Raw genomic sequence first — 23198 nt, forward strand, 5'->3', positions numbered from 1 at the left:
AAAAAGAAACTTAGCATCAGGAATTTATTAATAATGAAAATGAGCAACATGGGAAAAGCCTAAAGGATTCTACAAGACAAGTAATGGAGCATACCATGAAATACCTTTTAATGTAATTGAACTTGAAATAATTTACAGTATTTCTGAAACAGAAAAAATCTAAGTAACAGAAGGATCTGCTATGATACTCTTTTTTCTTCAAACCTGAAATATATTAGGGTTAAGGAGAGGAACAGAAAACAGAAGACGCAGACTATAAACTCTTTTTTAAATATTAGGGTACTAGAACTAGACTGATTTGCCAGTGGAGTTGGGGAAATAAAAGCAATAAATTTGATAGTTATAACTTTTAAGTTCCTAGTATTTCTTTGCAGGATTCTAAGAAATTGCATGCACATAGGGAAATTCTTGCACATTTTGGTAAAAATTCAGTACCTTCAATTATAGTTTTATATTTGCATTCTGTGTTCACTGATGCAAACATCATTATGTTAGTCCTTCCATATTACTTTCTGGCAGTAGGTCTCTGAACATCTTATTAAGAGGTAAATAATGTTACATTTCAGGAAACTGATGAACAAAGAACTCATTCAAAATGACTTTAAAATATTCTGGTGTTTTACTTTATTTAACAACTTTTAATTATCCATTCAAACAGTCAAATCAGTATCCTATTTGGATAGTGTGCCACATAATGGAAATGAAAAATACACACTAAAAGAAACAAGATTACAGAGACCGTTGTCTGAAAACAATTTGCTGAAAGCATTTAGGCCATTCTTGCAAAATAAGGATGTGTTAAAGAAATTTTTATATTCCTGTAAGGAATTTTTATAAGATCTTCTTCGAACTTGGACCTAGTTCCAGTTCTTAGGACTTTTGTGGGGAAAAACAAGTATAACTCTGGTTACATCAAGACAAATGAAACCAGGTCAGGAAACCCAGCTCCTCCACCACTATAGTCTGTGAAAACATGATCCAGCCTGAATATTTGGTGTGGTGTCTGTGCTAGGAAGAAGCATGAACAATTCTGGTAAAGTAGTGAAAATAGGAATTTGGGGTTTGGAGGGGGTTTTTTGTTATTATGAAATATGCAAAATGGGTGAGGTTATTGCAAGCTGGATGTTTGCTGCAGTGCATTTGTGTTTCAGGATCTCAAGTAGCTCTCTGGTTTTAGGCATTATAAAAGAGATGTCATTGGGGATATTTTTTTTTTCAAAGTAAACACACAAGTAGCAGGGTTAAACAAAGAAAAGTTTAGGTTATTAAATAAAGTTCCAATACTTCTTACTCTCTCAAGATATTTGCAGCAAGTTCTCTGGAGTAGAAAATGAAGGGAATGTGCCATGCAATTTTTCTTTAGCCTTTTTGCAATGCAACAGGGCAATCGATACAAATCTTTGCAGTAATCATATATTGATTTTCCTAGAATATAACTCCATTTAAAGCATTTTTATCCCCAGGAGTGAAAGCATTGGAGGCTATCAAAGGAGGAAGTAGCTTTCCTTGACCCCATCTGCAGTTCACATTGATTAACAGAGGCTAGGTAAAATAAATAAATATGTGTGAGAGAGAATAAAGAAGAAAGAGTCACAGAAAGGTTAATACTGGCTGGGGAGAAACATAATTATAGTGCATTAGGGTTTTTGTAAAATTATTAGGTCAGGATAAGCTAGGAAGTGACTTGGAGAAGGTAGATTCTTCATTAAGTCAGAGCCAAATATTTCAATACCTATTTTTCACTGACTGTGCTACAAATTCAGATAATGTGGAGCTTTCTAATGATCTGCCCCTGTGCATGTGCAGGTATCAGGATGGTGAAATTGAGTTGAAACAGGTAGGTTTTCACTTTATCCTGTAATGGAACATCTGTGTGATATACTGAGCTTGGGACAAATTCATAGTGAGTGTGCAGAGGTGGCATTGAAAGAAGTTTGATGAATCCATGACATTTCATTTTCATTAACTGTAAAAATGCTGTTGTTGTAGATGGTCTTTAAAAGTTGCAGAAACACAATATATTTGTTTCCTTTTTTATTTAATTTTATGAAACATTAAAAATAATGCAAGACATTAATATAGTTTTAGTAACACTGAAGCAAGTCTCTCCTACTTCAATGTACTTAATGCACTTCTCAGTTTTTAACCACTTGCTTTTTTCATTGGAACTGCAGAGTAGGCGATGCCACATCTCATGTAAGTGTCTCACTCTCCTAGGAGACAGTAAAACCAAGGCCATATCCCATAATTTTGGAATCAGATTTTTCTCAAAGCCAGGAATTTTGGGATTTTTTGGGACTCACCTTAGCTGCCCCAAAAGTCCTTGTAGCCCATCCCATGCATCTCTACACTTTCAATCTGGCAGTTTTATCTCCTCTGCTGCCACTTTGGTCATTTCCTGACCCTTATCCTCCCTTCCCTATGTTATGTTTTTGCTGAAGCGAAATTCTCATAGATCAGCCTTTATTAAATTAAAAGGTGCATGTAGCCTCATTATCCTTTGCAGGGTGTTGTAGTTGATACTGTTTATTTTACCAGCAGCTTCAGAGCTTTTTTGGCTTCAGGCAAAGCAACTACTACACATTGTCAGATAAAGTACCTTATCTGTCAGCAGCACTCTTGTGAATTAATCATAATTCAATAGGTTTGCTAATCAAGATTTAAGATGAATGTTTTGATAGAACAATCAGATTTGTCCAATCTATCATTACTTGACAGTTGCTTTAGGCACAGTGCTAACTTGGCATTAGGACCTGGTTTGGATCAGTTTGGTGTGGCCCCACCAGTCAGTGGCATCAGTTACTGAAGTGATGGGCTTCTGCATAGATACTAATTGTAGTTCTTTTTCAGTTTTGAGAGGGACTGGAGTGAAGCTGAGATCAGGCAGCTCAAACCTACCCTGTTCCACATTATCAAAACATTTTCGAACTAGGAGTTCACTTTGTAATTTTCACAAATAACAAAACTACTCCAAGCTCGTTGACAAATCTGAGACATGATTTATAGTAGCATATGCAAACATTGCTCAGGACTGAAAGGGTCACTGGATTAGAAAGGAGATAAAGTTAATATATTGTTAAATGTTGCTAATTATGAATCAAGTCACGTCTGATGTCACTAAAATTTGTTCTTTATTTTGCCCAGTTAAACATTCTTGGGGGTAATTTACAACATAGCTTGGAGCGGTTTCCTCAGTTTGAAAGCATAAATGAAGGCTTTCATTGTATATTGACATATTTTTCTTGTTAAGCAATGTTTAAAGCACTGATACAAGGTGCTGTAATAGTGGGTTAGACTTCAAGTGCAAGTTTGGTACATTGTAGTCAATAATGCATTAGTGTGGGAAAATGAAGAGGAGAATTGATGTGTTTGGGGTTTTTTTTAACATGGGTGGAGAAGAAGGGAAAAAAAGTCTTGGGGCATCCACAGCTAAATATAGGCCTATTTTCCTAGCTAATGTAATTCTGGGGTATGTGTTAGTAGTATGAACACAATATATGTGTGGACCTCTAGTTTCATCATCATTTCAACCCACATTCTTTCTCTAATGCTAATCTTCTGGTACTTGTGACTTTGGGAGAGCGTGTACATGGTGGTGTGGTGGAAGCCCACTGGGCACTGTCCTCTGTAGAGACAGTGGCTGGAGCTGAAGCTTGTTCTTGTGCAGCAGGTACAGAGAACTGTCTACCCATTACATTCCCCTGAAGCTCAACACAGAGCTAAAAGCAGTCCCTTACCAATGGGATGTCAGCTCTTCTATGTTTCTCTTTTAATAATTTGAAATCTTGAGATACATTAGGTAAAAGAAGAAGCTAAAAAGTACTAGTTCTGAAGTACAGAAATGTGCAGTCTTAACATTTTATATAGAAGAAATGAGTGTCCAAATGCCTTTACTGTTCCAGTTGGAGGAGTTTAGTACAATGTCAGGGTAACTTTGCATTGCTGGTATTTTGGTATCAGTGTCATTTAGTGATGAGTTCAGAGGACTGGTATAAATATTTGTGTTCTCTTGATGCTAAATAAGCAATCAGAATGCTAGATCTTTGCAGCCCTGCTTTAGTTGCTTTTCTGGAGCAATCTGTGAACTCCAAAGGTTCACTAATAAAGGTTCCAGAATACCTGCACAGCTGCTTTCTGAAGTCCTGGTGCAAATACTTCTTGGAAACTGTCCTGGGAAAAGGCTGCCAGCAGCACTAAAGATATTGGCAAGTGAACTGAGTCAGTCTAATGCTCACCTGGCCTTTATTGAATCTGTGGTAGACGTTGAGGACAATACCTCCTCTCTGTAATGATCAATGAGATACTTTTCTGGTTAACTTCAGCATGAGTGGAATGCCTTCAGTATCTGCTGCTTGTCAGAGAGAATGTTCCTGTGTCATCTTGTAAAGCAACACTGGCTAGTAAAGAAACCCAAAGTGATACTCACGTGCAAGGAAAAATGAACCTCTAATTTTAACATTTTGGGTGTTCTTTAGCATAGCCTGCCAAATTAAAATATAAAAAAAAATACAATTTTATGACTTTTATTTTAAAAAGAATTTTTGTAATTTTGCCAGTCACTGCTGTGCTAAAAGCCAAAGTGAATATTATTTGTACTCACTGCTCATAAAATACTATAGGCCTGTTTCTGTGGAGTGATGAGAATTACATTGACTCTGCCACCACAGGATTCCTTCTAATATCCTGTCAACATTCTCGTGCCCTGCATTTACTGCTGTGCTCAAATCCCATCTCTCCATAACATTTAAAAGGAACAGTGAAAGAACATCTTTGCCAATACCAAACTACCCCATTGTTTCATTTGTGCACTGAACTGCTATTGATTACTTTGCAAGTTCGCTCTACCTGGTAAAGTACCTGGGTGAGAATTTTTTCTGTGCAAATTTAGATTAAGAAAGCTTTTTGATGATCAATGAAGTACCATGTATATAAAGTGGTTAATTAAATTTCCTTCCTTCCTCCATCAAATTCTGCAAGTTAAAAATCCCATTCTGAGGTTCTTCACTCACCCAAAACCCTAGTGCTTTGGCAGCCACCTTTGACTTAATTTTCTTCTTGATAAAATCTATCATGATATGCAAGAGTGCCTTGCTCATGTGAGATGAATGATGGTCCTTCATGCTTACTACAATAACATGAGATTAACATAGATCAAAGATTTGCTAGAGTTATTAAGAGTAGGCAATCTCCACATAGTTAATATATCTGGATTTTTTTTTCTCTTTTGCTAGTTAACATATCAAACTAATAAATAGCAATGAGTCATTCAGCTTTTTTTTTCCTTTAGAGTGCTAATAAATGTATATGAGCTGACAGTTTTATAATGGTGAAGAGATAAAAAATGTTCTTGGTAAAAAGATGCTCTGTGTGAATACTTGTATGCATTTCTGTTCACATGGTCATATATCTAACACCTGTGTGATCCCTCAGGCAATTCAGTCACTCATTTTTCCTGCCAATTTTCTTGCTTCATTTTGATCTATGTTTGCTATCATTTGTCAACTGACACCTTTAGCATGTTTTCACATCAGTTGTTTTGAGAACATGAATGCTGATAATTACATCAGTGCTGCCCCATTGCATAAGTATAGACTAGACAGTCACCTGGGACTGGTTTTTCATACGTTATTTAACAATTATTAATTTCTGATTTTTGTGTGTTGCGAAATTGCTGGTTGCTTATCCCTGTCTCTCATTGCAGGTTTGTTGCAGTAGCTACAACTTTTCTGTTAAATGCATGTAAACAATGGCTTCAGTATTGGAGCTTTTGGCTTGGTCTTTTACTCAGCTGTACATCTCCTGCCTCCCCTCAGATAGATGTCAAAGACCTAAAGAATCGTCTCAGGTTTCCAGTGCCTCAGTTTTTCTCAAATTCCATAGTTTAAAGCAGAATTCCCCAGAGTTTGTGCATGCACATGACTGCCATCTCTGCACTCCTAAATTTCCAGGAAAGACCAGTCTTTTTCATGACTTACTGAGATTCCCTAAGGGCTTCATGCAAATATTCTCAATAGAGTCAGGTATTCCTTGTAATTTCTGGGCTTTTCTCATTATCATGAGTAAGTATTCTCAGTTCCATCATCCGGTTCCAGGTGCTGGTTGTTCTTCCTTTCTGTGAGAGCAGTTTTCTCTCTAGTATTCACTTCTAAAAATTACTGTAGGTGAGATCTAGACCAAAACTGTGGTTCCTATTCATATATAGCTTTGTACAAACAAGATATCCCAAAAGACTCCTTGCCAAAATTAATTTTCATTTTAGTCAACTGATTCATATGGATTTCTTCCTTAAATCTCATGCCTTGAAAATGGAAGTGTTCAGTGCAAGGAGTAACTTGTCTTTTTTGTGTATGTGGGACTAAAAGTTTCACCAAACTGTTGTCTTTTTATTTAGACAAAGATCTGAAGACATCATGAAATAAGCCAGAAACTCATTGAAACAGAATTACATCACTGCAACAGAAACACATTTTGTATCTGAGCAGTAGGTGAAGCTCCTTAACACAAGTTTTAAATAAAACAAGAATTGTTCCAGTGGTGTTGAACAGTGCTACTGCTTTAAAAGAGACTTACCCCAAAGGGCTTATTACCACAATTTTCCAAGTCTTTAATTTATTATGTGCTTGGTGTTTTACTACCTTCCCCAGATTTTAGTTATCTCAGCCCCACTCTTGAGTGCTGAAAGGTCAAGAGGTGCACTGCAAAGGCTGTGAGTGGAAAGGCACATCAATGCTAAAATGTTTAGACTATTTGAAATCAAGGAATACAAAATAAAGCTGTTTACTTCTGAAATGCTTGTGCATATTTTGAAATCCACCATAAATCCTCTTTAAACATTAAAATGTGTAATTAACATTTACCTTTGTACTATACATTTCTTCATAAGTGTCAGGAGCAGGATTTACTAGGAATGCAGTATGGGTCCATCAGGTTTTCAGACTGAAATCTAAATGTGTGAGTTGTGGCATTATGTTTTTACTTTTCATTTAGGGTTTTTTACTGAAATACTGGCTTTTTAGTGTGCCTTCCTTGAGGAGACAAAGTGATAAGGCATGTGCAACAGCAAAATGCTGTCTGCAGACATCTAGATTTACATGTGTTATAGGGGACACACAATTTTATTGTTTAAAAATACAAATAAATAAATTTATGTAGCACCTTTTATTCCCAAGGATCCCAAAGTATTTTAGAAAACTCTTAACATATGTGGGATCACCTAACATACCACTAGAATATGGGCAACTGTAGTACAGAGAACAATGGCCTTTAAAAGAAGGAAAATAATTTTTAAAAATATAGGTACAAAAGATGACAGTCATCCAGGTCAAGTGCCTCTAAAGTCTTCCTATTCGTTTTGATGGGAGTAGACAAGAAAAAATTCAGGATATGTTACCATTTCATATGGCAAATTTAAAAAGAAAAGCATTTTCCACTTTCCTCCCCCTCCCCCCAAAATCTGTAGTTTTACAGGATCATTAGTATAGTGCTTATGATTTCAGATCGTAGGGAGACTTTAAAATCACCTCAGTTTGAGTTGTGAGTCCCTAAATTTGCTGTCTAGCTCCTGCATCTGGGGAAGGGACAGGGTTTGGGACAGAGGTGTAGCTGGCACCTGGAGATGGGGAGCAGGTAGGGATGGCATGATCTCTCCATGGTAACACCAATGGTATTGACTCTTTTCTAGAAAAAAGTATCCTTTATCAAGAACAAATGGTCTTGGTGAAGACCTCTGATAATATGCAGTGCATTGTTATTATTAAAAATTTATTTCACTTGAGTTGTTGTAATAACCACTTCTTGGAAGAGAGGTAAAAAATACTCTTTCTGAAGGTCCAGTGGATTTAGCTTAGCTTTGAGAAAATTGGTACCCAGTAGCAGTAGCCAGCCCAGGCATGTTTTTAACTCCTGAGAAACATCTGTGTGAAAGTGGTTTTTAATTTCTGGTGTAATGGTTTTAGTTAAGAAACCTCATTTTTCTGGCAGCTGCATGAATGAATTTAATTTTTTATAATTAAAATACTCTGATTAATTTGTTTCATTTCAGTGAAAATGTCAACAACATTGATTACATTTAGATATTTTTCAGTCTAAATTAAGTGGTGAATATTTTTATAAATGAACTAATCTGTTGTTTAGAGAACATACAAGTGTAAAAGAAAGCAGAGTTAATTTGTTTCTTACCCCATTGACTATCTTGCTAATATTCACCATCCATTTGTAGCACAAGTTACAAAGTGTTTTATACCTTAAGTCTGAAAACTATGTTGGCATTATTACAGGGCCCTTTTAAATATGTCTGTGGCTTGGGAGTGTTTCCACACCCAATGTGTCTTCCTCAAAATCCCCTCCAAAGAGAAGTAGTTTTAAATCATGATTAGCCTTTATCCAAGACTAGTGTTTAGCAGAGAGGAAGTGGAATAATTTTTTAATGTCATTATATATAATATAAACCCAACTAGAAACCTAAAGATGTAATTCTTTTTTTTCTGAATTACTCTCCTTACAAAGGCAAAGGGCAGGTGGGCATAAGACAGCCATTGTTGTGGGAAATAATTTAAGAAATGTCCATGATTATGCTGTATCTCTTTCATTTACTTCATGCAAACTAATGGCTTCTTCATGTTTTTAGAGAAGCTGGTTGGGTGTCATAAGAAATGAATATGCTTTGGAAGATGTCCAAAACTTTGATAATGCCCTTTTATTTTAATACTGGTTATTAAATATTCAATAGTTAAAATAGGTGTCAGCTGAGTGTTGATTATGGTAGGATAAATCAGAGCAAATATATTAATATAACTTGCTTGTGTTCTGCATGGGCAAAATTTCAAGTCAGTGATAAAATATTGTTAATCAGTGGATTGATTTGATTTAAAGCAGTTGTATATTGATGCAATCGAAGCATTAAATTTGAACATTGTCATCTGTGTGTGAGATCTGAAAGCCACATTGCACACCATGAATTCCTCAGTATTGATGGTAATCAGAGAAGAGGACTTTTAATGGAGATACCCACCCTCTACAGAATGGAAAGGGTAAAAGTTCTCTAATGAATATGATGCAAGATGATCAAAGCAGATCATCAAAGTGTGCAGGAGCTACTGTACCTGTCATATCCCTGCTAATGGTCCTTGCTGTCTGCCTGTCACTGAGCTGTAGAGAGAGGGAGGGGAAGGGTAGTTCAGAGGACAATGTAACATGGTGGGGAGATTATTTTCCCAGACACATTCATGATATTTGAGTCCCTGAATCTGAAATGGTAAGTTGGACTATAAAGCAGTAATTTTAGATGTATTACTGTTACTGAGATGGAAGTTTTAGTTCAGGAGAACTGCCGAGGTCCAGGTTCAATTCTCCAGGAAGTACTGTTTGGATATTTCTATGGACATTAGCCATACACTGATTAAGAACCAGAAGCTTTGTTAGTTGTAAACATGTAATCTTTTCCTCTTAGAGGTGGGTTTTCATCAGGTGGTCTCTCATGACAAAGGTGTTGTACTGAAATTGGAGAACTTATTCTTTATTTTAAAATAAAAGGACATTTGAGTCTAGGCACAAGGAAAAATGTTTACTTGTTGCCTCTTTAGCACTTCTCAAATCCATTGGAATATGTTTATTAGTTCTCTGAAAACTGAAAAGGCTTTGAATTGGTATGTGGCACGTGTAGTCACGCGCAGAAATCTGAGAGAAGCTGGAACTTTGTTTTGACTGGCACTTGAGAGACATCAGCCAAGTGAAATGCAGTATGTAATGCAGTAGGTCACTGTGAACAATTTCCTCCTCCTTTTTTTTGTGTTCATATTTTATTTACTGTAGCTTGCTCTCTGTGCTCAAAATAATCTTAAAATAAATCTGATCCTATTTGATAAGACCAACAGTTTCTTCCCATCTTCTCTCTTCCAATCCAATCAAATTCCTTATCAGCCTAAATATAATCAGAGCAATTCCCTTGAGAATTCTCCACAGCCATTACCTGACTTTGCCCAGAATATTTCCTCATCTCTTAGGGAGAGAGGAGTGCCAAAAAAAAGCCAAAATCTGGCTTCAAAGAAAGAGATCTCACTCACTGACTGGTGTTGGTTCTCCTGGGGACTTCTGTGAGCGTTTGTAGCAGTTGTGACTGTGGGGAAATTAAAAAGAGGTGAAGGGCATCTAGACAGGTAAATTCCCAAAAGTTTTGGTAATACCCAGGAAAAAAACACGTTTAAAAAGGTGTTTAAAAGACAGCAGTAAATAGAAATTTCCATTGCAAAGCTTTGCAATGTTTAGGGAACCAACACTTAAGGCAAATTGCACATTGGTTACATTTTTCAAATGGACTCATTCTACATACAAAACATTATGGAATTGTCACTGCCATGTTTTCTAGTGTAAATAAAGTAATCATTCAGCAGAAAACAAAACCAAGCAAAAGCAGGTGGTGTGGTGTCCATTTATAGGGAGCAATTCTGAATCATGGCACAGCAGCTTAAATAAGCAGAAAAGTTGTATGTTAACCCACTAATGCTGTATTCCACGGTTCAACATCCCAAATGAAGTCAGAACAATTAAAGAATGAAAAACTGGGTTTAACTGTATTTTTTCAAAATCTATGCACATTATAATGACATATAGAACTTAATCTCTAATTGGGGTAACAATGTATGGTGATCTAAAATTAATGAAGTGAGTGGCCCTTTGTGTAGTCACAACCATAAAGGAAACAGAGACAAACTCAAGGCCATCTAGTGAGTTCCTGGGCATGCCGAGGAGAAGCATCACTCTTTGGAATTTCTGTCCAGGGTTCTGTCTGCCTATCTTGTATGGAGAGATGCTTCAGCTTCCTCCTGATCAGCTCTTTGCTTCATGAGCTCTGACCATAATTGAGTGGTGCTGTAGATGTATGATGTGAATTCTTTCATTTTTACCTCTATAAAATGTTACTCAATTGAAAGATGTGAACCGAATGGGAAAGCTGCCATTGTACTCATGAATGCTTGTTTCCTCTTTTGGGCTCAGCAAAAACAACAGTAAGGGCCAAGTCATTTGATCACCATTACGTGTAGTAATTTGTCTGAAATTATTTTCTCATTGTGCTTCGGGAAAAAACAACAGAATGGGGTGAAGGGGACAATTTGCAGCTGTTTTTAATAATTCATTTCAGCATTGACATGTGACAGAAAATCTCCATTTGAGCTCAGAGGTTGAAAGCTATTTCATAGCAAAGGGAAGCGACTAGTTTGCACTGGTTTCTCAAAACAGAATGCTTAAAGCAGCAGAAGCCACATTAGTAAAACTGCATAAAATAAATACAAATACATTGATGGGATTTGGGAAATGCAGTTTGTGAATGAGTCTATACGAGGGCAGAAATGATACCTGTAGTATTTGGGTAGAGATTGTTCCTTAGGCTGCAAACTGCCTTTAGGTCCATGCTTCTCTCATCTGCAAGTACAAAGGAGTCTGTGAACAGGGGAGGAGAGAAATGTGGATCTTTATGATGAGCTTGAGTACACATAAGCACCGTTCTATTAGCACAGCCCAAGACCAAAGGTATTGTAAATTAATTGAGCAAAAGAATTTGTGTACAGTTGGCATGTCTGTTCTTACATGAATCAAAAGGAGGAATTGGACAGAGCTCCTTTTAGGAAGAAAAGAAAAACATATGTTAGTTATTGTATTGAGAGGATGTTTTTATGAGAAAAGGGGATGCAGCTTCATTAATAACTGACATGTCACACCAATTCTGGTAGGTCTGATAGATTAAACATGAACCTCTCATTATTCAAGCAGCTGAAATGTATTGGCTGCTTTACCCACCTAATATTTATTCCTTGCACAGTATAACTACAAAATTGACATCTTCTTTTAAAATTGTTTGGCTGTAATAAATATAAAACTTTCACTGCTGATGTAAAGCATTGCTAGCTGGCATCATTTCCTATCCCTTTTTAATTATTCCTGACACTGTGGAGAAACATCTAATATAAATCTGTAATGTGCTCTGATGACAAACTACACGGTTGGAAGACCATGTAATCTCTCCACAATTAATTAAAGTGCACAGAGCTGCTTTTTTTTCCCCCTTTTTTTTTTTCCTTATTTTCCACCCCCCCAGCAACCAGATGCCACTGACTGGCTCAAATAACGTTGCTGTCAACTGTAAAAAATTAAGATCCAAACCCTAAGAAAAGTACTTAAATAAAGAAACCAGATGCCAGGTTACTTTTTGATACTATGGTGTACATCTTGGTGGAAGGCACTATTGTTCAACATCTGTAGCTTTACATACTTAATTACTGACATAGCAAATCTGTTGGCAGTTTATTTCCACAAGTATCTGTCACTTCAGCAAATCCTTTATTGAAAACTGAACGATGCCAATCAGTGTGAATAGTTCACCAGCACGCCTAGAGCAATGAAATTAAGGAGGATTTGGCTGCTGTTTGTTCAATGGGCATAGCCTTTTGTTTTTGAATGGGTGTGAATCTGCTTCAGAGGAGCTTCAGCTCTGTGCTAGAAGCACTGAGCAGTCCTGTAAGGCTTATGGACACATGGAGACGATCAAATGCAAATTAATAACAATTTTTAGGCCACATAATAATGATGTTGTAACATTTATTGACTGTAATAATACTGTGGATGGAAGACAGGCTAATAAAAAATTGTTTATTAAATATTATTTGTAGCACCATATGATTTTTGGTGGTGAAGTCTATAGCCACAGGAAACTGCAAGTGTCGGTTAATTTGCAAGATAGCAGCAAAAGATCAGAACTATTAATTAACATTACAAGAAAGAGTTTCATAAGCACAGTCATTTTTCTGTTGATAGTATGGTATGACAAAATCACCCCAAATTTATTATTTAACATGGCTTTTTTTGATAGAAATTTTTGAAATGCACAAATGTGCTTTCTGCTGTTTCTGTAGCCATAGAATGAAAGGGATGATGTGCTGGTGTCTGGTTTTCCTACCCACCCAGCAGGTCTATTTAGATCAACAAAGTAAAATATTTTGGGGTCACAGTTGTTCAGAAAAACTCCACTATGCTTCATTACTTTTCAGTTAGGGTTGTTCTATTATTAAAAAGAGTTTGTCAAGCATCACAAAATAAATCCTTGTGGTTGTTAGTGGGACCTTTTGTGGGTGGAACGTGCAGCTGTTGTGATGAGCGGGGAGTCTCCCATCACCAGCACCTCTGCCGTGCGCCCACGGCTCGTTCTTTGTGCATGGGACCAGTGGTAGAGCCGGTCTGCTGGATGTGCCAGCAGCTGATCTCCTCAGGATCAGCAGCTCCAGACCTATGGAGCTGTGTGACCCCACTATCTCAGCTGATTCTGCAGTACTGAAGGCTTTGGGTGCAGCAGAAGGTGTTTAGTTCTGTCGTGTTTTGGGGAGGTTTTTCTTCATGGAATAGTGTCAGTATTTGTAAACTGTTCTCTTAACTCACAACTCAGCTTCAGATTCACATTTCACTTTATGCCACCATTCACTCACTCCTCACAGGTAATGTAAATAGATAGGATTGCAGTCCATTTCCTTGCTCTGTGGTGTGTTTTTTAGAAGAAATTACTGCTATTGCTAGAGTCAGGGGAGGTTTTTTGCTACAAGGCAGTTGGCACAGCTAGAAGCTTAGATGCACTACTTGCTAATGTTTCTCTTAGAGAGGAAATTCCTTTTTAACAAACTGTACAGACTCATCAGCTTTCTGAAGCTTACAGTGCTTCCACTGAAAAGGTTTTTAAAATAGAGCAATCAAAACTACAGAGCAGTTCCTAAATGGTGAATATGGATGCAGTGTGATGGTGTAAATCCATATGAAACTGATACAAACAATAAGCTTTTCTGTACTGGTTATTTTTGCTGTGTTTTTAAAAATACTTTGTGTTCTCTCAAGTTTAGTGTATTCTCAATAATAAACATTTTTGAATCATCTTATTTAGAGTTATATACAGCATAATCATGCTATTTATACTTGAATTACAGTTGAGGTATTTGAAACTGTGTTACAAACTATGGATCTAATTTCACTATCATGTACATCCAAGGAATCCCATCAGTTTCACCCATATTTGTGGGCTGTAACTGAGAGCAGTAGAGATCCAGATGAATGTGTTCACATTCAGGACAGTCCTTGCAACTATTTGACAGAGCACCCAGAGTGCAGAGCAGATTGAGCAGGAGCTTCTTCCTGCAGAAATCGGGAATAGAGCATAAAACTTGTGCATTAAAAACATTCCAGTTTGGGCAAAATCAACATTCTAAGGGCACAGTAATTGCCAGGGGATTTTAGTGACCACAAATGGTTAGGAGCTTGGTTTTACATCTCATCTGACCAATAGTTTATGACGCGCTGTGGTTTTTGCTTTTCTGTAACAACATGTTTCTTGGATCATTTAAAGTATTTGGCTTGCAACACCTCTGAGGCATGGGTTAGCTCACAGTAATGCATACTTTGATGTGTCTTATTGTTAAATTATATAGTGCATACAATATTTCGTTTTATTTAATACAAATCATTTTTATTTACTTAAAAGGAGCAAGCTGTCTTATTATATGTGTTTGGCTTAGAAACAAAGGAATTATATTCTTTTAAGAGGTGTTTTATGTTTTATGGTTACTGAGAGAATAAATGGCCTTTTAATAGCCATTTATATAAGTGGGATCCATGTCTCCACTCTATTATATATTTTCAAATAATTAAAAGTGCTACACAAATGCTATATGATAACCTTCCAGAAAAATAATAATAAAAAAAAAAAAAAGAAACAAAACCAAAAAGAGGAAAAACCCTTGTGGTTTAAGATATCAGGAAAATAATCCTGTTTCTTGGGGAGGGGGGAGGCAGAAAGGTTTATTAGGGTAATTTAATTTCTACTGATGCTACAAACATGCATGGGATGAGGATGTGGGAGTTCAAATGTAGACACTGCCTGCGCTGTTCCCTATGGTGACCTGTTCTTCATTGAGACAGTCAATTGACACAGACGCCAGTGCATTTATTACTGAGTCTACTGTAAATGAGGCTTTCAGTCTTGCCAGGGATAGATATTTTTCCTGTGTTCACCACTATCACACATCACGTTTTGAGGACGAGGGAAAAAGAACTTTTAAAACAATAATATCAAACAACTTGGGAAAAAATGTTAAATATTACCATATGAAGAACTGATTAAATTTGTATGGTTTTCTTTCAGTAAAAATTGATATGTGATGAAACACAGTGCAGCTGGATAACTTGTTTTGGCTAACGTTCCAGTGTTCTCTGATCTCTTTACCCAGCTCTATATAAAAAAGAAACCATATCAGCATCCTTGTTCCTGTTGTACAGGCTCTGACATGAATGCCCCCTTTTGGTTTGCCCCATACCATCTGGACTGTAAAAAACCTAACATGAGTTTGCCAGTGAGGTAGTTTATTTACATATCTTCTTCATATCTACTCTCAAATACCATTTTTTTCTACTCATTGCAGTTTTCATGCATTTGATTTGTAAAAACTACTGTACGTTGGTATTCCAAATCCATCAGTGCTGGAGAATCAAGGAGCAGATGCTGCTCATGTTTCCTTTTCAGTGTAGCCCAGAGAAAAGTTTGTTCTGGTAGCTGGGAACCAAAGACTAGGTCTCATATTCAGATGTCATCTTGTTCAGTCCTTTAGACTTCATGGGGTCTTACACACAGTCATTAATTAGTGAAAATGGCACAGTCTTTAGGTACCTCGTCCTGTTTCCTTGCAATAAAATTTTTTTACTTCTTTCTTCACATATTGGGTTTATGATTGTGGTATTTTTTGTGTGTTGAAGAAATTCAGGAGCAATTTTTCCATCAGGATAATATGTTCAAAAAGTCAGTTCATTTTTGAGCTGGCATAAAAGCTCTGTCAAAGTAATAAACTTCTGCTTGTCAATATCAGAGGTTATTTTAAAATTCGTAGTTCTTATTAATACTCCTCAGCACCTGAAATGCAAGATTGTGAGTTTAGGCTAGTTTGCTTACTTTAAATTCTTTTCTTCAGCCAAATATCCTTATATTGCAGGCTTTTTGGCTGGCACAGGAAGATCAGACTTCCTGCTCATTGATGTAAATAGAATTTTTCTTTTATTTTGGGAGTGGCAGGGGGTTGCTACAAAGTTTAATTTTCCATTTTGTTAACTAAGAACATATGCCAAGGGTCTTGGACTCTCTGAAGTACTGACTGACATAAAATATAATGGCAATCCAGCATGGGCTGGGGCTGGAAAATTTTGGATATTGTCCCACTAGATACTGGAAGACTGCAGGTTTTTTAAACTGGGATAGATAGCATGGGTAATTTGCTCTTCACTTTGGCACGCTCTGTTTAATTGCAACTACAGCAGAGCAAAACCATCTGCTAAAGTGATCAAGGTCGTAGGTTTTGAGTTATGAACATTAGAGAAAGTCATAGATACAGTTCTTCTTGTCATTTCTTGTGGTGGAACCCCACGGAGAGATCCCCATCCGTGGTCTGTGGTGGTTGTCTCCGTTGTTTGAGAAGTGCCAGCCACGTGCTCCATCCCCTGCCAGCCCCGTGCTGCTGCAGCTGCCACCACACTGTGCTGCTTCTGCTTGCTCTGCTTGTCACTGTTGTTCCTAACCCTTCCATATTTTTCAAGGGTGTTTGGTGCAACCCTGTGCTGAAAAATAGGAAAAAACAAAAGAAAGCTTCGTAACCAAGTTAGAAACATCTGGAGCTATGAGATTTTCCAAACTTTGTAAAAACAAAGCTCTGTTTTAGCCATTTTAATCAGATTTTCTGCCTTTGATGTTATCACAACATTCTTTGGTTAAGAAAAGTTTGTGCCTGTGGCATCCTTGGACTGTCCATGAGGACTGCAAAAGGAATGATTCCACTGTTCTTGTGTTTGTCACTGCTCATCACTCTCCAGTGGCTTGCAGACTGCTCTTCAGTCTCAACATAAACTTGCCCTGCAAGCAGCATCTCCACAGATTTCTTTTTTTTTTTTCTATTCAGAATGGAAAAAACTTCCCTGGGGAAAAAAAAATCTATAAGGCCCCCAACAGATAATTAAGTAATAATGGGAATTTATATCCCTGAAATAATTATCTTTATTTAAAAGGAAATACCTGCAGTTCATATACTATTAACACACTAATTCTAAAGCAAGTTTTCCATTTCTATTTATTCAATTCTCAGTAAATGCAAATGAACTTCTATATTAAATTGGATACATTTTCTGTTTTAAGTGAGGAAGGCTTGTTATTTATTTAATGGCAGGACAGAAAAGATTGCAATGTACCAAAGATTGCAATGTACCTTTATTCCCAAAACACTAAGAGCAGAATTCTGACAGTCTGATGATGTTCTCATAGTGTTCAGCCTTCCTGAACATGATTGTTATGTAAGGATATTACACCTCCTTTTTTTGTCACTGCAATCCACAATTATACTTGTGGATTGTCTATCCAATGATAGACATGATAGTATGCTCAGAGCTTGCACTCTGTAAATGAGAAATGTCAGAGAACCAGCTTCTATTGTCCAAACTCCTAACCATGGACAGGAAGGCTGATATTCTAAAAGGAGCAATCAGTAATTTTTATTTTTTGAACAAAATTCTGATGCAGTTGTAGCCATTTTCTGTACACATAAAGAAAGAACATGGTATTTTATGCCCTTTAAAATGTGCTTGTTTCATTTTTCTGTATTACCACTGCTCTCTTTCTGTTCATATCAGTTAATGTCGTATTTGTTTTGCCAACTTAACCTTCTAGGGTAAAGAGTATCTTAGTTATAAGATTATTGAAACTGCTATGAAAATTCAGGTGAAAGATTCACCTAATTCAGCAACCAGTGTGAACTGTGCCTCCTTATGAAAGTGTAGAGAAAGAATGGAGAGAGGATGCTTAAAGGCAAAAACTGTTTTTCTGCATATCAAATTTACTGGACATTTATTGTATTGGTATAACTGAGTAGGAGTTAAATATGTTGAAATTCAGTAGAAATTTGTAAAAGTAATTTAAAATTTCATGTACCATTCTGTGCCCATAAATTAATTCAGATGCATGTGTATTAATTCTGATTTCAGCATGGTGTGATGTATATGCTAAGTTATGACTGACAACCTAAAATTAGAATTTCAGTTTGTATAAAGAAAACCAAATTATTTAATAGATGTACAGAACTGAGGAAGCAATTATATAAGTTCTGTGATACCTTTGTTCACACAGAGAAATACTACACATTCTCTGTAGTAAGATTCACTCTTTAGATTTATAGGTTAAAAATAGATTTTATGAAATCAGTAATTTTCGCTCAGTTCCTTCTTTCCATAAAAATATTGTCTGATCTGTAAACTTCAGAACCAAAAAAATTTCAGAATCACTGCCACCCCCCAAGATTACATTGTGTTATCCTAAAGCCCAGCTAAGCAAAGTACTGAACCCATGTGGGATGATATGTTTTCACTGGAAGAAATACAATGTTCAACTTCTAGAATACCTTTTACATTTTTTTCTTTAAATAACATCAACTCCTAAGTGTAACTCACTTGGAAGGAGCATATTTAAAAATGGTGTATGTGAGGTCCTTAACTTCTGAGAAGTGGCTAGTGCCTTGTTTTAGTTCTAAAATACTGATTCTGACATGATACAGAGACAGCAGAAATGACCAAGAGAAAGTAGGAATCAGCTAAAAGAAAGGAGAACAAGTGCAAAGGAGCAGTAAAAAAAAAATTTTCTATCAGTTCAAAGCCACATCCATCTGCTCTTAATTTACTGTCATGCAGACATTGGATCTTTCACTGCTGTTGGGCCACACAATGAATCAAATCCTGTTTCCTAATTTCCACCATTTTAAGTTATGTTCCTAGGAAATGGAATTCTGCAGTTTCTTGCCTCTCTTCATGACAGCTGGAGGAAAGGAATGAGGTGAAGAGAGGAAGCTGGCAGTGTAGACCTTCCACTTGGCACTTACCTGAGTCCCTCACTTTGGCTTGCAAAGTGTTGAGGTTTTGTATGTCTTTGACAGCCTTTAGGTAGGGACTTTCTGTGGCCATTGCATTCTCTTTATTTGAATGTGACTATGAAGAATTTGTCTTATTTTTGCTAGATGGTATCCAATGTTTTAATGGTATTTAATAGAAATAAAGGGGAAAATGTTCTATGGCTGAATAGAAAAAGAAAACCCAGATGGCTTGCTTCATGCATTATTTAGCTGTCCTCTTCTAATAAAGGCAAAATTACATGAAAACCTTGGAGTATCCCTTCTCAGATTTTATTTGATTATTTCAAGATGCCTGGTTTTTCTGTTTCCATGATGTTGTATTAAGGATATATATATAGTTGGGAAAGAAATATATATATATATAGTTGGGAAAGAATTTTAAATAAAGTTTGGCCTCAAGAAGACTCAAAACCAAGTTCATGGATCTGCTTAAAGGTTAACTGCTTTTCATAAGATGTGAGAGGAGTTTGGTATGAAGTGAGAGAAATTCTGGGTATTAGGCTTGTTCTAAAGATATGAAGCTTCAGTTGCTGCTCTGTTGTGTTCTCCAAGTGTCTGTGCATCAGGAATTGCTGCAAAGTTACAGTGCCCACACTTCATGTGCACTGACCAGGCAAAGTGCAGATAGAACTAAGACTGACTTTGGATACTTGTGCACGACAGAGCAAGGGAGGTTTTGGCAGATGGTATCCAGGTCTGTTTGGAGTGCCTGTGTATGGTATGTGATGAATCTATGAAGACTGGATCCACAAAGATGCTTACATTTGACTTCAGCCTATAATTACATTGTGAGGTTGTTATCTGATACCTTCAGTTTAAAACTGTCAGTTTTAAAATACAGATTACAGATGCTTGATGGCAAAATTGTGTACCAATCACCCCAGAGTCCAATCCCATTTGAAGCAAAATAAAGGCTACAGAACAAGGAAAGACTTTGAGCACTTGTATTATGTACTGCAGTGAAGTACCAGCTACTGAGAAATCACCTTTATTGTGGTGAATGTCTGTAGCAGACTTCCTCTTCCCGAAAAAGCATTTTGAGAAGATGTTGTCTCAACTCTCAGAAGAGCTTTCCAAATTAATTTTTAAAATCTAAGCAATTAATTTACTTTTTATGTTACATTTATGTAAGCTGTTAAATGTAAATGCTTCACTTTCAAGGGAAACCTAAATCATGTGTACATTGTGATGTAATCATTTTCCATCAGAATCAGAAGTTTCCAGCGAGGCTTTCTCCCACACAGAGTCAGTATGCAGCCCCTCTTCTTACACATCCTGGTGTAGGTTTTTCCGTGAACACTTTTTGCTCTTTAGTTATTTGTTGTAATTATCAAGTTCATTTTTCTCTAATAGATGTGATTAAGTATATTTAGCACTGTGTAATGAGTTTTCTGCCTGGTTGCATTCTGGCTAATAAGGAATTCCTCAGAGTCTCTTCTGACAGCTGCTGTGGATCCCAGGTTTGTGCTGCCACAAGAGACCTCTTCCATGAATTGCTAACATTAGAGAAATTAACTCGGTTAGACTAACCATAAAATCTGGGCTGAAATTTGATTACTAATAGATCTTGTGCTAGCTTTCAGCAGCACCAGTGTTGTGGTGTTCTCTTGCACAGAAACACCCACAAAAAAATCATCACAATTCAAAAGTCTTTTGCATTCACACATAGTGAGTATGTAAACTTCTTTGTGGAGGATGTACTGATTAAAATAAAAGGCTGCAAATAATACTGCCAATAATTGTTCGGTGTTTTTGTAACAGTAGCTTTTTTATTTATTTATATTTTTTTTTTTAGCTTTTATGATCCATCTGCTAACTTACCGGTCTATGGATAATGGTTTTGTTATCCATACTACTTCCTATTATTACACCAGCTCCCAAATTTGTGAGGCTGAAAATGATGGGAGCAATCTGTACTTGGTGATGCAGTGCTATGGCTGAGTTGCTTAGCAACAGTGGCTGCAGCCCCTGCGCCCGCTCTCCGGAAGGGGGATACAGAGACAGGGAGATGGAATAAATACACCTTCAGCAGGGAATGATGAAGGTTGGAAGTTATTTTTCTGCCAAGTGCCAGTGACTGTGGGAAAAGTCTTCTCTAAACAGGTCCTGTGAAAAAGGAAAAAAAATAGAGTGGTCGCTTGACTTTCTGAATTACTGGAAGAGAATGAAAATCCAGCAGTAAATGGGTTTTCTTGCTAACTGAGAGCCTGTGCTGCATTATGAGGTCTTTTCTACTGTGGTGCATAATCATTACAGAAAATGCGTAATCATAACCATGTGTCTTCTATTTATCACTACAATTGAGTACCAAATTCATGGAGAATAGGGATTGAAAATTAATGCCAAGTACCTCTTAAATTCCCTGCTGGTATGTTAATTACATAAAGACTGTTCATAATAGGGTTAGTGGTAATGTAATAAATATGGATGGGTCTACAGTTTTAAATTCTTTTGAGATCTGAACAACTCTACATTTAGGATCACACAGTATTAATTGCTAGGAACTATATTTCAATCCTCTTCTGGTTTCCAGTCAAATATTTTACAAAGACTTGTGTGATTACTGAAGTATCACAGTGTTCAGTGTTATTTTCAGTTCCGTATATCCCACACCCTGAAGCCTTTGGAAATCATCTGTGCTTGAAGCCTCTCTGTAGAGTGAGGTATGGCTTTGCTAGGATATTTGGTACAAAATATCAGCCTTTAGGAAGTGTAAAATGTAGAAGGGAGTAGGAAGGAAGTTGATGCAGATACACCCAAGTTTGTTAAGAGTCTCTTATCTGCAGTCACCAGCATCACACAGGATTTTTCCAAGTGCTGGTTATTGCTGCTAGTCAGTGCTGCTTTGCAATTAGTGTTGGAGCACCTTGATAAGGTGGATATATAGGAGCTAAGAACAGATAACATAAATGCAAATAAAGAAATTTCAATCTTTTAACCTTCTTTGTACTTGTTTATTTCTGAACTGACTCTTAAGCAAGCAGGCAAAACGGGGTCGCTTTTTTTCAGTTCCTTTGCAGGAAAAATATGACCAGAAATTTAGAAAGACCTTTTGTCTTGTATTGCTTCACTTACATATTTTGCAAATGGTGCTGCACTCATCATAAGCCTGGTCCTAAAATATATTGTAGGAAAGACAGTGCTTATCATAAAAGCAGAGGTTTTGATCTAAGTGGGAGTCTTTGGGCTCATTTTTAGAAGGTCAGATTGATAGACAATATCTCACGGTCTAGATAGTGACTCTATCAAGCTAATTCTTAAACACATAGTAGTACAATGAATTATTCCTGTCTTGGAAGTATGGTTTATGACCTTTCTGCCCCAGGTATTATTGCTGATTATTATCTGAGAATGGGTAGTAGCATGCTTTTTGTTTCATTGGGTTTTGTGGCTGATTTGAGGGTTTTTTATTTTAACTCAGATTTGATTTTTAAGCAAATCTGTTTTATGAACCACTTAATGCAGCAGATTTATGATAAAATAAATTTATCTTATAGCATGGTAATAAAGAAATGCCCTTCACCTTCCTTTTCTCCTAGAGGTTATTGTTTAAACTAGTATCTCATGTTGTACAGATAAATATTTCTGTGGCCTTTTATATTCCTTTTTTTTTAAATGCCAATTTGCAGAAAAGTGTGAGCATTTTAGAATGTTTTAATTTATTTGACAAAATCTACACTTGCTAATTGCCAGCTTTTAAAAAACAAAATGGTAGAATTCTTCATACGAGGCTGCATAAAAGATGGACCTATTTTGTATATAGAATATTGCCTGTCCTTTAGATCTATGTGTTTTGCTTATGGAATAAACCAAAGTAGGAGAGATAAACTAATATTTTGTATAAGCTCAGCCAGACAATACACATGATAAAGATGTTTCATCTTCTTATGTATGCAGAAAATATGAAAAATTGTAGTTTACACATATTTTCTCAATTCAAGTGTAAAATTGGGCCCCCAGATTGCCCTGGGCCACGGTGGTTGTGTTAAAGAAGCACTATTTACCTAGCAGCTGAGTGAAAAATGATCAGAATATTAGACTCATCTAGGCCACATTAAGGAGCCATTGCATTTCCCGACAATTTTATGCTATCTCAATATGAAAACAGAGCAATTTCAGCTCATATCAGGTTATGATCGGCAATTACAGTTGCATAATTCACCTAGTCGTCTCTTTTCAGGGCCTTTATTTTCCCTCTTGGTGACATTCCTGAGAAAGTGCCTGATAAAAATGTCA

The 23198-nt window shown here is 36.6% G+C and overlaps 1 protein-coding gene across 44 annotated transcripts in view; it reads left to right on the plus strand.

The window, feature by feature from the left end:
* FTO (FTO alpha-ketoglutarate dependent dioxygenase) overlaps nucleotides 1–23198 on the plus strand; it is a 223412-nt gene that overhangs the window by 153528 nt on the left and 46686 nt on the right. The window contains exon 9 of one of the 44 annotated variants that reach the window (XM_086847633.1): nucleotides 18817–20698. The exons of 42 other annotated variants lie outside the window; for them this stretch is intronic. In XM_086847633.1, coding sequence (XP_086703759.1) covers nucleotides 18817–18865 — 49 coding nt within the window. In that variant the 3' untranslated portion in view covers nucleotides 18866–20698. Of the gene's footprint in view, nucleotides 1–18816; nucleotides 20699–23198 lie in introns of those variants that run through there. One more of the 44 variants, XM_086847616.1, reaches the window with a different exon arrangement.

The sequence above is a fragment of the Cyanistes caeruleus genome, chromosome 12, assembly GCF_971803275.1.
Source record: "Cyanistes caeruleus chromosome 12, bCyaCae1.hap1.1, whole genome shotgun sequence".
In the NCBI taxonomy this organism is placed as follows: Eukaryota; Metazoa; Chordata; class Aves; order Passeriformes; family Paridae; genus Cyanistes; species Cyanistes caeruleus.